The 16,419-nt window shown below is 44.4% G+C and overlaps 1 protein-coding gene across 2 annotated transcripts in view; it reads right to left on the bottom strand.

Annotated features, from left to right (window-relative positions):
• The window catches only part of SYCE2 (synaptonemal complex central element protein 2), a 384,804-nt gene that overhangs the window by 161,647 nt on the left and 206,738 nt on the right, over positions 1 to 16,419 (bottom strand). For both annotated transcript variants that reach the window (XM_044084679.1, XM_044084680.1), the window contains exon 3: positions 5,335 to 5,548. In XM_044084679.1, coding sequence (XP_043940614.1) covers positions 5,335 to 5,548 — 214 coding nt within the window. The remainder of the gene's footprint in view (positions 1 to 5,334; positions 5,549 to 16,419) is intronic.

Genomic DNA, 16,419 nt, shown 5'->3' with positions numbered 1-16,419 from the left:
TTCGTGTGTCAGGGGTAACTTTTGGAACGACCATTGTGCAAATAGTAGCCATTGAAGAACTCTCATGTGCAGTTTTCCCAAGGGTATCGAATGAGGGAAGCTGCCATGAGACCCAAACCTTCAGAACCAGTTTTGCTGGGGATTTTTTGGATAATAGTAGGAGAGATATATGGCTTTGTAGGGAGGCTATTCTTTCTGGAGGAAGCCTTAGAATTAAGCAACGTGTATCTAACTCTGCTCCTATGAATGAGATATGCTGTGATGGCTGTAATGACGATTTTTTGAAATTTACGGAAATTCCGAGAAGAAGACAAAGTTGTAGTGTGTAGTCCCTGGCCTGAATCAATTGACGCCTGGTGGTGGCAGAAAGGAGCCAATCGTCCAGATACGGAAACACCTGAACTTGGCTGCCCTGCGAGACGCTACCACTGCCATACATTTGGTGAAGACCCTGGGGCTGAGGTCAGACCAAAGGGCAGGGCTCGAACTGAAAGTGATTGGCTCCCAGCCGAAGCGCAAGTGATCCCTGGACGCCCTGGCCATTTTGATGTGGTCTTTAGATCTACTGAGCACATCCAGTCGCCCTTCTGTAAGAATGGAAGGATCGATTGAAGCGTGACCATCCGAACTTTTCTTTCTTGATGAAGGTATTGAGTTTGCTTAGGTCCAGGATTGGCCTCCAGTCCCCTGTCTTTTGGAACTAAAAGAACCTTGAGTAAGTTCGAATCCTCTTTGGTCCGCTGGGACTGGTTGGATGACTCTTTTTCTAGCAGCTTTGAAATTTCTATAGCTGCAGGGCTCGCAGATGGGGCGAACATCTGGAAGTTTTCTGTGGACATGGGGGCAATAGAAAGGGAATTCTGTATCCTCTGGTAACAATGCTTTTTACCCAATTGTCTGATGTAAGATTTTGCCACGCCTGAGGGTATAAAGCTACCCCGTTTACCCCCACTGCCTCCAGAGTAGGACAGTCGGGCCTCCACTCAGGAGTGCTGGAAAGGTTTCGGGAGTGTATCCCTGTCACCTTGGTTTTGCGGACCCCCTCTGCCGCCAGGGCGACGTCTTCCACCTCTGCCCCCTCCTCTGCCTCTAGAGGAGGCATCACCCTGTGTGCCTGGGAAAGAGCCTTGGGGTTTTCGAAACCACATTTTCCACCACGTTGCCCTTTGGGGTACGGTCTGGATGGGGTGGAAAAACGGACTCCGACAGCAGAGTCTTTCCCTCTTGCTCACACCGGGTAAGGGTCTCCTTTACTTTTGGGCCAAAGAGAGTGGCACCATCAAATGGGGAATTAGTAAAGGAAGACTTGAAGGCTTCCGCAAAGGAACATAAGCGCATCCAGGATTGTCTACGAAGAGCAATCGCTGAAGCCGCAGCCCTACTCGATCCTTCGGCTGCGTATGAGATCAGCCTCATGGACGAGTTTGCAATAGACGTAAGGGTATTGAGATGTGCTGTAACTTTCTCTGAGACAGCAGCATCTGTAGTACCCTGGAGGGTATCTCCCAACTCTCTGATTAGATCCCTCTATAACCGTGTGAAATGGGTCAAATAGTTCAGGGAACGCATAGAAAAAGCCGCTGAACTAAAAATGCGCTTCCCATACCTGTCCATAGTCCTAGAATCTCTGTTAGGCGGATGGACAGATGAGGAAGATTCAGACATCTCCTTTCTGCCACCACCATAGCCCACTGGAACTCCCTTTGTGAGGTAAGCCTTGTCTTGGGGGCAGTAATATACTTATTAGGCTTTCTAGGGACTGGTTCCACTGTGTCAGGTGCCCACGCCCGAGCAATCAATTCCATCAATTCATCAAGGGCGGAGTGACCCAGGAGGAGGAAGGGCGAAAGCACCGAATGCCTTCAGCAAGACTGACTCATCCTCAGAAGGGGAAGGGCTTGCCAATCACCTCTGCTTTAGGATCTCCAGGATGTCAGAAAAGGAGACATCCTCTGAGGGTGACTTAGGGACCCTTCTGACTCATCTAAGTCAGTGTCCGATGTCAAAGATTCTTGTGGAGAATCCAAGTGTCTCCTCTTACACAATCTTTTCCTCGAGCTTCTCGCATCCGATGAAGCCTCCGAGGAAGAGGGGCACCTCCAGGGGTGGCTGAGACACCGTGCTCGACGCTTAGATGTAGCCGTGGGTGCAGAGGAGGATAACGGACCTTTATGGAAGGAGAAGCTGTATCTGCTGAAGTGGTTGTCTGAGTAGACAACACCTTCCTCATGAGGTCGAAGGCCCCGGTCCCGAAACAAGTATCCCCAGGTTCAAGAAAATGAGGAATCTCCGAGACAGGCACCGATGGCATCGACCCGAGGACGGAGCCGAGTCGATCCGAGCCGAGGCTCGAGGGAGAGTCGGAACCAAACATCGGTTCGACTCTCGGTCCCGAACCAAGGATGGATCTTCGCCCGTGACTCCGTACTGGTTCCGGAGTCGAGGTGAACAGTGCCGACCGAGAAAAAGACTGTTCTGGCACCGAGGGCTCCACAATCATCAGGTCAGCTTCTCCCGGCTCCGAAGACTGGATAGGCCTCAGAGGAGGAACAGGTGGAGATAAGGGAAGGCCTTTGAAGTCTCGACACCAACTGAGAGGAGACAGCAATAAGTTTGGACAAGGCCATATTCTCCATCAATTTCTGCACCACGCGGTCTACATCGGTGTCGGAGAGGGGCCTAGAAGAACGCGTCGAAGGAATCGAAGACGGAGCCGACCTCAAAAGCACAGGAGGAGGAAGCCACCGGGTTCCAAGACTCGAGGCTCGAACTGACAGAAGTTCAACACTCTCCCAAGCCTGTGGAACCGTGATCGAACTTTCACTGAAGAGCTCGGAGCCGATGACATGGGCTCCGTCTTCCGATTCCTTCCAGGATTTAGATGCCTGGTCTGATGCATCCAGAGCCTCTTGGAATGCAGGCTTCAAAAGGCCCCTATCCATAAGTTTCCTGCGCCTATCTGTCATGACCCTTCCACTGAAGGAATGGCAGATGGAACAGTCTTCCTGCAGATGGAGAGGGCCAAGACAGTAGACGCAGGAACTATGATTATCTGTGACAGACATTTTCTGTCCACATTGGCACCTTTTGAAGTCTGATTTAGCCTTTTCAGACATATTAACAAAGTCAAATCCAGGTATAAAATCCAATCCAGTACAAAAAGTCAAATCCAGTAAAAATTTGTCAAATCCTGTAAGTAAGTCAAATCCTGTAGTCAATCCAGTAAAAGTTAAAGGGTGGGGAGGCCCCGAGGGAATAACTCTAAGAAAGTATATAAAAACTATATACGGAACCGAGAAACCCTCGATACACTACTCACACACACACACACTCAACTTTAAAGAGAAATATTTCTATCAAAAAATAAGAAATAATAAATCTTAGCTTAGAGGTGGTCCGAGCTCATCAAAATGATGCGAACGTTGCAGCGGCAAACTAGATCTGAGGTAAAGGCAGAGGGGGATTATGGGAGTTAGGTTGGTCTTGAGCTTCTTCTCGATGCAGAGCTTTACAGTGAAATGCACGGAGCCGAGGATCGGCTCCGAACCCATGTGTAAGAACAAACGGCGAGATTGAACACTATCACATCAGTAAATGTAAAAAACAGAAGGTATACACTAACAAATCAGCTCATCTCAAAAGACTAAATAAAATATGGTACTTACATATTATCACAACCAGATTTACGAAGACCCATCATTTGTCATGTTTTCAAGAAACCATGTCTATTAACCTATCAAGGGGTGTGTAAGTATTCTTGTGTCAGATACTTTTTCACACAGGAAGAGGAATAACAGCAAAATTCCTTTTCCCTGGTAGCGTACCCTGCTGACCTATACACCTGACTGCTGTTTGTCTGTATTTGCTAATGTTACAAGTCACGCAAAGTCACCACATTCCCAGCAAGAGAGGCAGTCAGGAACATGGCTCTTTGACATAAACTGACTCGCTTCTTTGGAAATCTCCTTTTGAAAGGTATGTCATCAGTTGTTACATACCTCGGTTACAGCCTGGCCTCTCAGAAAGCATATTCACTCGTAACTCGGAAGAACCGATTTAAAATTGTAGTTCTGTCGGTGGAGGTTTACAGACATCACTCCCTGCCCTTTTCTCTGTAATGATATTTATTTGCTTTCTATGACACAGCACTTGCTAAATGTTGTACTGGCTTTAAAAAAACAGGAAAACCCATTTCTTTTAAAGTGGTAGTATACATACAACCCTATGCACTGGAAACAGTCACGATCGGTGATCAGGAATGCAAGCTTTGTAAAGCTGCCTGCCACTGCGGAGTTCACATTAGACATGAGGCACGGCACAGAGAAGCACAAAATTTCACCATTAGTCCTCTTGCTGTCCGATACTCATGGTGACCCAGAACTACTTAGTTGTTTATACACCCCTTTTAAGTTTAACATCCCTGATGTAGCACAAACATGCCAACTTAGGGGTCTTTGTAAATCTGGTTGCGATAATACGTAAGTACCTAAAATACTTTTCTCAGAAATCAGCACATATTACAAAGAAAAGATATTGTGGAAGGCTTTCCCTTAAAGAGAACGTATCTGCCCAGCAATGGTAAGACCATTAGCCAAATGCTGACCCTCTGAAGCCCACAATAGGAGTGCTATCTAAGGGCAGCAATAAAGTACTGATGCTTTTGTTGCCCAGGCAGCTGGTTTTCTCCCTGTGGAACTCATGCAACCAGCAACCTGGGTGCATGTGTGGAAGGATTCCAAAGCTTTGGAAGGCTGTCCATCTATTATAGCCTAGGCAGGATACAACCCATATAGCTACTGCTACTGCAGCAGTGATTTATGAATGAACATCCACAAATTCTCAAAAACTCAAATGATGGAGCAGTCTTTCTGCAGTGATTTCTCTGAAATCTTGTACATGAAAATAGCTAAAATTGAAATAGATATTCTGACTCAGTTAACAGGTTCATGGCTCTGAAACAAAACAAAACAAAACAAAATAGACTGTTCCAGAATTAAATGGAACTTTCATGTTTCCAAGTAATTTACTGATGGTAATGCTATGCCAGAGTTCCACCTTAGCAGAAATGGTATAGCATCACCACATGTTTAGATATGATAACCATACTGAAACAGAGCAATAACAGCAGCATTTTGCAGAGCTGCTAATCAGAATAAATGAACAGTTGTATTATACAATGATATTTGCATATCTTATTGTAGTTATTTAACATTATATTCAATTACAAATCATGATACAAGGCATTTTGACATCAATTAACTAACCATTTTTAAAGTTGTAAAATGTACACATGAATGAAAAAGGTGAAAGGCTACGTAAGAAATGTTAACTTACTTTCAGCATGAGGTTTTCTCTGAAATTGCTCATCAACGTGTGGTCCTTCTTTCTGCTCTCATTGATCTCATCGATCAATTGTTGAGCTCGCTGCTGTAGGCTTTCTAAGTTTGAATTAAGAGCTTCAAAATAATCTACTGATTTGCCATCATGAGCAGCTACATCTTTTTCTGAACCTGAGGCCCCTTCAGAAGTGGAACAGTAAGGACGGTTCCTATAATATTTTTTAAATTATTACTTTTAGATAATAACTTATTAGTACTCTTTAGTTCGTATTTAAAAATATACAGAACTTATGTATTTACCATGACAATAGAGCCAAGAGAAGAAAGTCTATCTTCAGTGACCTTTAGGACTTAACAGGTGTTGGACAGACAGAGCTTTCCCTGACTGCCAGGCATCCTTCCCTTCCCATAATACACAACAGACCTCTCACTTTCCAGTTCTGAAGTCATGAGGAAAGAAGAAAAGACAGGCAGAACACAGTAAGACAAGGATTAATAAAACCAAAGGTGGAGAATAGAGGGAGGATATGTTACTAAAGTAACTTTCTCTTTACAAATAAAGAAGTTATGTACTCACCATAGCGTTCCATCTGTGTTGTCAATCTCCATTCATTTTTGACAGTTGGGACACGGTTCCGATCCTCGGAACCGGCTCAGCCATTATACAACTCGTGCCAGCCAAAAGCTAAGTCTCTATCCACAATGCCCCTCTCTGTATTACCTCAGATCAAGTTTGCAGACTAGCAAGAAGAAGATAGAAATTATGAGAAGAGGCAATGTCCAAGGTAATAACCGTAATGAAAGCCCAGGATAAGGGTTCAAACCTCCAGAAAATCTAATGGAGGGGGAAGGTGGGTAAAATGTCAAGAATGAACGAAGATCGACAACACAGATGGAATATTATGGTGAGTACATAACTTCTTTATCTGATGTTGTTAAGTCAATCTTCATTAATTCTTGACAAGATGGATGGAGTCCCCAGCTACTTTATTCCCTGGGTGGCTTTATGGAAGGATATTCCTGAGAACCACAGAGACAAAAGATGCTCTTCCCTGGAGACCATATCTAATTTGTAATGAGTGATAAAGGTATGAGACATAGCCCAAGTTGCTGCTGCACATATTTCATCTAGAGAACCTTTGGAATGAAAAACAGCTTATGTGGCAATGGACTCTTACAGGCGCAGATACTTTTCAATTATTATGCTTATAAATGAAGGTGACACAGTCTCTCAATCATCTACATAGGGTCACATTTGATACATATTTTCCTAGTTTTGGTCCAGAAAAGGAAATAACCAACTGGTCTGATGCTCTGCAGTCTTTAGTCCTGTTAAGGTAAAACCTTAGTTGCCTATGAACATCAAATATTCACCCTTATTTGACAACTTGGGAAAGAAAACTGGTAATTCAATGGATTTATTAATTTTTTACTCCGATAACACCTTAGGAAGAAAGGAAGGGTTAGCTCTCAACAACACTCTGTCTTTATGAAATATGATGTATGGTGGTTTTGCACAAAGTGCCTGAATTTCTGAGACCCTTCTGGTGGAAGTGATGGCCACTAAAAAAAGAATTTTCTAGGAAAGGAATTTGAGATGGCACGTAGGTTCAGAGGGAGGTAGTACTAATTATTGCAAAACGGAGGTAATGGGTCCTTGAATGGAGGTTTGATATGTAAAACTCTTTTGAGAAACACTCTGCATAGATGATAGGAAATTAACGAATGGTCATCCTATCTTTTATGAAAATTAGAGATGGCTACTAAATTAAGTCTAATGGTAGAGGCAGCAGCTCCTTGGTCAAAAAGAACAGCTAGGAATTCTGAAGCTTTTTCAACTGGAGCCAAGAAGGGGTCTAAATTGTTTTTGGAAACCCAAATAGAAAATATTTTCCATTTACTGGAATAAAGTTTCCTGGTAGAAAGTCTATGGGAAGCCAGAAGAATTCTTCAGACAGGGGAAAAAATATTATTCAGCCTGGCGACTAACGGAATCGGAGGAGCCAAGCTGTGAGCCTGAGGGAGTGGAGATCGGGGTGAAGCAGCCCTTGCGGGTGAGAGAGCAGATCTGGAGCTGGGTCCAGAATCCATGGTTGGTGAACCAATCGGGCCATAGAAAGGGGAACCAAACTTGCCTGGGCGAGAAGGGGGCAATGAGGATCACTTTGGCTTCCAACCTCTGAGCTTTCTTCAGGAAGAGGGGAATGAGGGGATAGGCGTAAAGGAGACCCAGGGTCCAGTCGAGAAAGAGAGCATCTCTCGGGGACTCCCCATGTGGGGGGATTAGGGAAAAGTAAATACTACATGGCTGGCCCCAATGGCGAAAAATTTATTTTGTCACTTTGGGATTGCAAGACCACTCGTGAGACAGTAGAATGTGTCTGCTCAACTTGTCCGCAATCACAGTGGAGCTCTCCGGGATATGCATTGCCACAAGAAAGCGGTTGGAGGATATCTCCCATTGCCAAACTCTGAGAGCTTCCCGGCAGAAGGGGTAGGACTTGGTTCCCCCCTGTTTTTTGTTATACCAGACTACTTACATGTTGTCTGATTGGAGAGCAATTGTTCCCAGAGGAAGAGCAGTTTGAAAGACTTGCAATGCTAGGAGCACTGCTTTCATTTCCAGGACTTTGATGTGCAAGTTGGCCTCTTGAGGAGACCAAGTGGCTTGAACTGTCTTTACCAGATAATTCCCCCCCACCCCATCTGGGAGGCATCCATGCTCACTATGGCCTTGGGCTGAGGGGGGAACAAATGGACGACCCATTAGGATTTCTTCCGACTCCATCCACCAGGACAAATCTTTTTTGCAATGTTCCATTATCAGGATCGGGTGATTCACTGGATGAGTAGGAATGGACCATTGTGAGGCTAGAGGCCATTGAAGTATTCTCATGTGAAACCTTGCCAGTGGAACCAAGGTGATAGCTGCTGCCATGGATCCTAGGGTCTGAAGAATAAGAACATATATCCTCTCTAGATGGTGTTTAACTATATAATGGCAATGATGTGGGAATGCATCATGGAAAATAATAGCTTAATTAAACTTATTGTGTATTGTAATAAAAATTAAATGGGTTCTTCTCCAGCAGCTTGTATTATATAATATAACATTAATGGAACAATGGATAATGGAACAAAAAAAAAAAGATTTGTGGAGTGGATGGGGGGAAGAAAGAAACTTGTAATCGTCCATTTGTTCCCCCCTCAGCCCAAGGCCATAGTTTCAGTAAAATGGACTAAAATTGCAACCTTAGCTTCTGGAGCCTGTGAAAGGGTAGAGAATCTATGCATGAAACTGTGCTGAGTCAGGCTCCTATGTATTCTAATTCTTGAGTGGGGGATAGCTGAGACTTTTTCTTGTTGACTGTGATGCCCAGGGTACTGAGCAGCCATGTGATGAAGTTTGTGGTTTGACTCAGTAGATGCTTGGTTGGGGAGGTGAGGAACCAGTTGTCCAGATAAGGAAACACCCAGAATCCGCATAACCTCACATGAGCCGTGATCGCCGCCATACAGTTGGTGAACACCCTGGGGCTGTGGTGAGACCAAAGGGCAGTGCTCTGAACTGGTAATGACTGGCCCCTAGCTGAAAGCAGAGGAACCATCTTGAGAAGTTGACCATTTTTATATGGTAATATGCATCTTGAAGGTCTATAGAGCACATCAAGTCATTTTCCTCTAGAAAGGGGAGAACAGACTGAACCGTGACCATCCGGAATTTTGTCTGCTGAACAAAGTTGTTCAGAAGGCTGAGGTCCAATACTGGCCTCTAGTCTGCCGTCTTTTTTGGCACTAAAAAAAACCTTCAGTAAATCCCGGATCCTATCGGTCTGGTGGGACTTCTTGGATGACTCCTTTTTGTAGCAGCTTTTGAATTTCTTTGGCTGCTTGACCATACTGATGGGTTAGAACATTGCGGTTTTTTCGTAGATAACATGTAAAAAGGGTTAAGGGAATGCAATAGCCTCTGGTAATGATTTTCTGCACCCAAGTATCGGAGGTTATTTGTCACCAGGCTGGTCAGTGCAGTGAAAGTCTTCCCCTGACTGCTTCCAGAGTTAAGCAATCGGGCCTCCTTTCAGGAGCACTGATAGAGCTATTCAGAGAAAGAGTCTCTGGATCCCTGGTTTCATGGACCACCTCTGCTTCAGGGTCGACGTCTTCCATCTGACCTACCCCTCTGCCCCAAGGGGAGCCACCACCAGGTATGTCTGGAAAGGCCTCTGGGACTTTTTGAACCACATTTTCCCACTCCTCTGATTTCTGGAAGAGGATCATTGAGGGGTAGAAAAACGAATGCTCACAGCAGACAGGGTCTTACCATCTTTTTCACATTTGGCTAGCGTGTCCTTAACTTTGGGGCCGAACAGTGATGATCCGTCAAATGAAGCATTGACAATGGAAGACTTGAAGTGCTCCTCGAAATCACGCAAGTACAACCAGGTTTGTTGCCTAATGGCAATGCCAGAACCTGCTGCCCTGATTGTACCTTCGGCTGCATGTACAACAAGCCACATGGATGAGTTTGATATAGACTCCAGGGCAGCTACCTGCGCAGTGACTTTATCTTGTACCTCGTTACACACAGCCCCAGCTAGAGTTTCTGATAATTCCCTGATCAGGTCTCGCTGGAGTCTACTAAAGTATGCCAGAAAGTTCAAAGACCTAAGTATGAGGGTCGATGAAGCATAGACCTACTTTCCAAACCTGTCCACCGTCCTAGATTCTATATTAGGCGGATGTACAGAAGGACTCTCCTTGGCAAGTATCTTTTTGGTGGCAGTCGCCACCACCATGGCATCTAGTGTCAAACCTTTGACCCAATACTAGTGGTCCTCCAGTGGTGACAGTATCTTGTCAGGTCTCCAGGGAATAGGCTCTATGGCATCAGAAGCCTTCCAAGACTGCTGTACAATAAGCTTGATGACATTGTCAGTGGGTGGGGACACCCAGGAAGTAGATGGTTGAGCACTGAAGGCTTGCAAGTACACAGTTTCCTCTGAGGATGGGTCGTGGGACTTCCAGTTACCCCTCTGTTTTAGAATTTAGGGGGTGACCGGGGGGGACCCTCCCCTTCATCGAAATCCGCATCTTCGGTGATAGATTCTTTAAGGGAGTTCAAGTGCTTCCTCTTGCATGTCTTCTTGCAGGGTGGTTCCTCAGTGGGGATCTCTGAAGAAGACTCTGAAGAAGAGGGGCCCTGTACATGGGCAACTTGAAGATTTAGTGCTCACTGTCTTGTTGTAGGGATTGGTGTCAACTCTGCATGAGAGGATAAGGAAATATGACACTCCAAAGCAGGAGGGACAGCTGAGAGCCTGCAGAGGCTAAGACCCTCTCCATGACCTAGAAGACTGTGCCTCCCTGAAGAGGAGTAACAGCCCGGAACCGAGGAAGACCGCCTCGGAACCGAGGTCAAATCCTATTCAGACAGCCCGCCCTCTGAAGTCAGAGACAGGGAAGGACCCGCAACCGATGACAGTCCAGGAGCCGTGGTCGGTCCATTAAAAAACTAGGTGCTGGACCAAGACCCACAGAACTGGCGGAGAGATCATGGCTCCAAGAGTCCATTGATTCCACAGCCGGAACGGATGAAGTCAGGGCAATATCCGGCGCTGAGGTGGAAGCACCTAATGGCACCGAAACAGCTGGCACCAGGGAAATTGAACTGCTGGGCTCAAAAACTGTGGTGGAAGTTGGGAGGAGGAGAAATAGTAGGAGTCCTGGGAGAAGAGGTCCCGAGTCAAAATGGGAAAGGGACCTGAGAAGGGGCAGGAATACCTCTAGCTACCAAAAGTTGATACACCAGCTGCATGACATCTAACTCAGCGAGACTCCTAGAAGATCGAACTGAGAAGACCGAAGGAGACTCTGAGCATTCTAGGAAGGGGTTAGGCAGCTGGCCCATGAAAGGGTCTACAGATGGAGAATATCTTGTCTTGGGCAGGTCTTGGTCTAATTTCAGCACTGAGGGAATGAGCAGAGGTTGCTGAGGCACTGAGGGGACTACTGAAACATATTGCTGCACCAAAGGTGGAAATTAAAGAGGCTGCAGCTGACACCAGTGCTGATGACGCCATGGAAGTGGACAGTGTCGAGGAGACATCAGGCTGAAGTTTCGGTACCTTGGCAGTCAATTCCAAAAGGGTCAGAACTGAAGTTTTATGTTTGCGGGCCACCGGCACCGATGGCGATGCAGGTACCAAGTAGCTTCTCTTTTTTGGAGTATCGTGGGAAGCAGTGTCGGCCTTGGACAAGGCTTCACTAAATGAAGTTTTGAGCAAACCTTTAGTATGAGCTTATTATAGCACTCAACTAAAGTTCTCTGACTGAAGCTCTTACACAAATCACAAGTCACTTTCCAAGTGGGGGCTCCCAAACAGTAAACACAGGAAAGACACCCGTCAGAACTTGGGCTTCTTTCTACCACAATCCTGGCACTGCTTGAATCCAGATGTTCCTTTTGGTTTTTCTGCCATATTGAAAACAGTGAGAAACCCTCACAACGCAATCATCACACATGACAGAAAAAAGAAGAACAGAAGATGTATCAACAATGATAGATAAGACTACCAGTATGGTAAAGGGATAGTGACAAGAGATATACAAACAATGGTAGATAAGGAGGGAAAGAGTGGAAAAAAATGCCAACAATGGTAATGGAGAGAAAACCCCCATGGGTTAATAAGTAAGAGAGGGGATACAAAGGAGAAATGTACTGGGTAGAACTATTTACACTCAAACAGAAAAGGTAAAATTTACGAATATTTAAGAGATTCACGAAATAAGAGAAAAAACTAAGTCACTTAGCTGAGAGCAATGGCTGACGGGTCTTGCTGACAGAGAGGCAAATGAGAGCTGAGGCAATACAGAGAGGGGCATTATGGGTAGAAACGTAGCTTGAGAGTTTTTGACTGGAGCGAACTGTATAACGGCTGAGCCGGTTCTGAGGATCAAAACCACATCCCAACTGTCACGAATTAATAAAGATTGACAACATCAGATCTATTGTTACAGTAATAAATTATTTTCATGTCTAAGAAGTTCATCTTCAGAAAGCTTTAAAACACAGTCAGCAGCTAATCCTCATAGGTGGTCACTTTCACAGCAACATGCCCCTGATAACAGTAACCCTTAAAGTCATACTTCTCAACTGTCCAGATTTTTGCCACATATTTTTAGTCTGTTCCTCATACAATTTGTGGCTTTCTGTCAAATCACTAAGGATTGAAGTTAGTAAATAATAACATACTTTTGAGTTTCAGACTTCATATCCTTCAGAAAATGCACGCTAACACAAATCTGTTATTCTAGCAACGTTTTCAGTTGATAAGAGCAATATTTAAAATCTGTAACAATTTTGGGGCCTTTGTCCCACCATTATTTTAGGCTTTGTTCAGATTTCCTGAGCTAAGAGACTGAGATATGCTGAAAGAAGATCTGGACATGAAAACAATATCCAGCTTGTAGTGCCTTGTGAATGTGTTCAGAGAAGGCCAGGTTACAGCTTTGCACATCAACTAATGCAACATTACAGAAAAAGCCATGAAAGCAGCATCTGCTATGGCAGAATCAGCTCTGCGAATTCGATGCAGAGATCTCCCATATTTCTTGGGATAAAACAGGATACAAGTGTTTAACCATCTTGAGAGAGTGTGGTTGCAAACTTATTTTATCCAATTTGCATTTAGCAAAAAAGGTAAATAACTGGTCATGTTTATAGAATAATTTATTTCTATTCAGAAGGAAAGTGCAGTTGTGCAAGTTCCACTTACCTGTAACAGCAGATGATTGTAAAACACACTGTCTTACTAGCATATGGTAGTAGTGCCCTGCTATGCTAACCTCCAGTTTCCCAAAGCTCAGAACTCCTCCCACTGCCTATCTGTGGGTGTGAAGGGCCAACTACCTGGGAGGACCAAGACTGTCCTTCAAACCCACAGAGAGGACCCATGCAGTTTTCTAGAACCCAACAGGTACAGATGATGAAAATATCACCTTTGCAAACACCTAATGTTGCAAACCCAAAACCACACACTCACAACCAAAAAGCTGCTGAATAAAACTCAGTGGCAACTCCCTCAACAGATTATACACACCCAGATAAGGGGGATGGTGGGTGGGTACTACCAGTAAGGCAGTGTGTTCTACGAACATGTACTGTTATAGGCAAGTAGAACTTACACAACTGTACTATGTTCAACAAACACACTGTCCTACTGGCAAATGGGTAGATTGCCAAAGCTTACCCAATTAGGGAGGAGGAAGAATAAGGGTCGAGGAGCCCCTGAAGAACATTTCTCACAAAGCCTACTCTGGATCTAGGAAAAAGCATCCAATTTGTACTGTTTCATAAAGGTATGAATATGAATAGAGGACTAAGTTGCTGCCTCTAGAATGCTTCTACAAGCCACTCTTTTCCAATATGCCACTAAAAAGGAAAAGGGCATGTGCCTTTACGTTGCCTAGATTCACCTCGTCATAGTGGGTGTAACAAAAGACAATATCAGAAAGCAACCAACTTGCAATGTTTGCTTAGAGACAGGCTGACCTTTCTTTACCTCAGAAAAGGAATTCAAAAGTCTTTTAGACTTCCTAATGGGGTTTGTTCTGTCAAGGTAGTACCTGAGCTGCTGATTCATATCCAAGGTATGAGTCATGCTCTTTTTCTGATTCTTAGGTTCAGGAAGGAGCACAGGAAGATTAACAGACTGACTGAATTCTAAAACCACTTTTAACAATGAGAAGGATTAATGTGGAAATCAGGTAAGGTTGTCTCATCATGATAGTTTGCAGCTCAGAAACTCACCTTGCAGATGTCAGAGCAATGAGTAAAACAGTTTTCCACATTAAGAACCTGAGATCAGTGCTAGCTGCCAGTTCAAAAAGATGGTAAGGTCAATTTTTCAAGAATACAGTACTGATCTCACAAAGGAGGGAATTGCTTGCAAGGAAGTCTCATATACAATACTCCTTTTATTAACTGTTTCACCAAAAATGAAGAATAAAGAGGGGGATTCAAATGCAGACAAGGAGAGACAGATGCTAAAAGCTCCATAACAGATGCATAGGATAACATCCTGAAGTAGCTTACACCAATATTTCAAGACCGGACAGATATTAACCAAAATGGCCAATCCATTTCCATTTAGGCATCACTTAAAAAAAATCATCCATTTGTAAACCTGAGATTTTCCAGAAGCAGATTTTCAAGCCTCCTTTAATATCTGCTGCACATCCTCATAAAAAAAGTGCCTAAACAGACTCAAGACTGAATCACCCAGACTGCCAATTGAAGTTTTTGGAAATCAAGGTGCACTAGTCACACCTGTGACTTGGTGAGCAAATCTAGAGTGTGAGGAAGATTGTGGTATTTGCCATTGGCCAATACCATTAAAAGGGAGAACCAAGATCATCTAGGCCAATAAGGAGTCGCCAGAATGATCTTATGCATTTCTCTATGAACCTTCAGAAATACCTTGTGGATCAGTGGAAAGCGTGGAAATACATGCAAGCACATTCCAGTTCAAGGGAATAAGAATGTGTCTGTTCTCCAAGCATGGCTGCAAGTATGACTGGAGCAGACTCTCTACAGCTGTGTGTTTAGTAACAAGGCGAACAAATCTATTTGAAGAGTTTCAAACATCTGGACTAGATCTTGGAGCACCACTGCTTTGAACTGCCACTCTTGCAGGTCTGCCAAAGATCTGTTAGGTCTGGTTGCAACAATGTTCTGCTCTGACAGGGTGCATGATGCCTGAAGTGCCAGAGAATATCAAGAAGCCTGCTCCCAAGCCATCAATGCCAACTAGCACACAGGGTAAGACCTTATACACCCTTGTTTACTTAGGAACCACAACACCGAGGCAGAGTTCAGAACCACCAGAAGAGGACAGAGTCCATAGATGGTGAAGGACCTTCAAGAAGTGAATCATCACCAGCATCTCCTACAGACAGATGTCATTCCATATGTCCTTGGTCCCCAAGTGACTTTCACTTACATCCCTGTCGACACAGCTCCCCAAGAAGTCAGATGAATCCATCCGGATGCACTACTCTGGTACTGGAGGGGAGAAAGGACATCCTGGACTGATACTCAAATGTTTTATCTACCACTGTGACTCTTGGCTCTTCAAGAGAAGTACCTGTAACTGGGAAACCGGGAGAGCGGTGCTGAGCTCAACAGCTTCGTACATATCACTGAATGCTACTCATGTGAAGATGGGTCAGTGGTATAATGAGAATCCTAAATGCCGTCAATTCAAGAAATTTTAGGAATTCTCTTTCTGAGGTGGCATCCCTCTTGGAGAATTCCAGAAATACCATATGGTAAGACAGGATCTTGTCTTCGAGTAGAACAACATTCTTTTGTTAGGGACAATTAAATATCCCATAAAGACCAGCCTTAGCGAGGGTGTCAGACACAACCTGAGAAGATTCGACTTGAACCCTGGACAGAAGAGTATGGCCAAGACCTTCTCTAGTGATTCTAAACACCAGGACGCAGACTCTGCCCAGATGAGAGCAAGTTATCCAAGTATGGAAAAAATGTCCAGAGTTTGACAGTGAGCCATTACTGGAGCAAGGCATTTGGTAAGCAAGGTGCAGTGGATAGCCAACCCAACAGGCAATACAGAAAACTGGTAGTGTGAACCAGACACAGCAAATCTCAGATATCTTCTGTATCAATGAACAATGAGAATATGAAGATATGTGCCCTTCACGTTCCAGGTCACCATGAAACAATGGTCCAGTAATTAAGGAAGTACTGTCTGCATGGTGGGCAACTTAAACTAGGGGATCTTGACAAATATAGTCCGAAAGGAAAGTTTCAATACCTGTCTCCCTGACAGGTCTTATTTGGAGACCAGGAAAATTATGCGGAAAAAAAACTCCTATTCATTTCGAAAGGTGGGATCTGTACTATAACCTCTGAGTCCAGCAATCTTCTGGAGAAAATGACAGAATGACAAACTCTGGTCAGGCTGAATGAGGGGGACCTGAGAAAAATGGGTGCCACGCCTCAGCACTGTCATAAGTTGGAAAAGTGATTATCCCTTTTAGGAAAGGAACCACT

Source organism: Protopterus annectens, chromosome 9.part0 (assembly GCF_019279795.1).
Source record: "Protopterus annectens isolate FY-2018-M chromosome 9.part0, PAN1.0, whole genome shotgun sequence".
In the NCBI taxonomy this organism is placed as follows: Eukaryota; Metazoa; Chordata; order Ceratodontiformes; family Protopteridae; genus Protopterus; species Protopterus annectens.
Note: the sequence above shows the minus strand (reverse complement) of the source record. Positions and strands in the feature narration are given on the sequence as shown.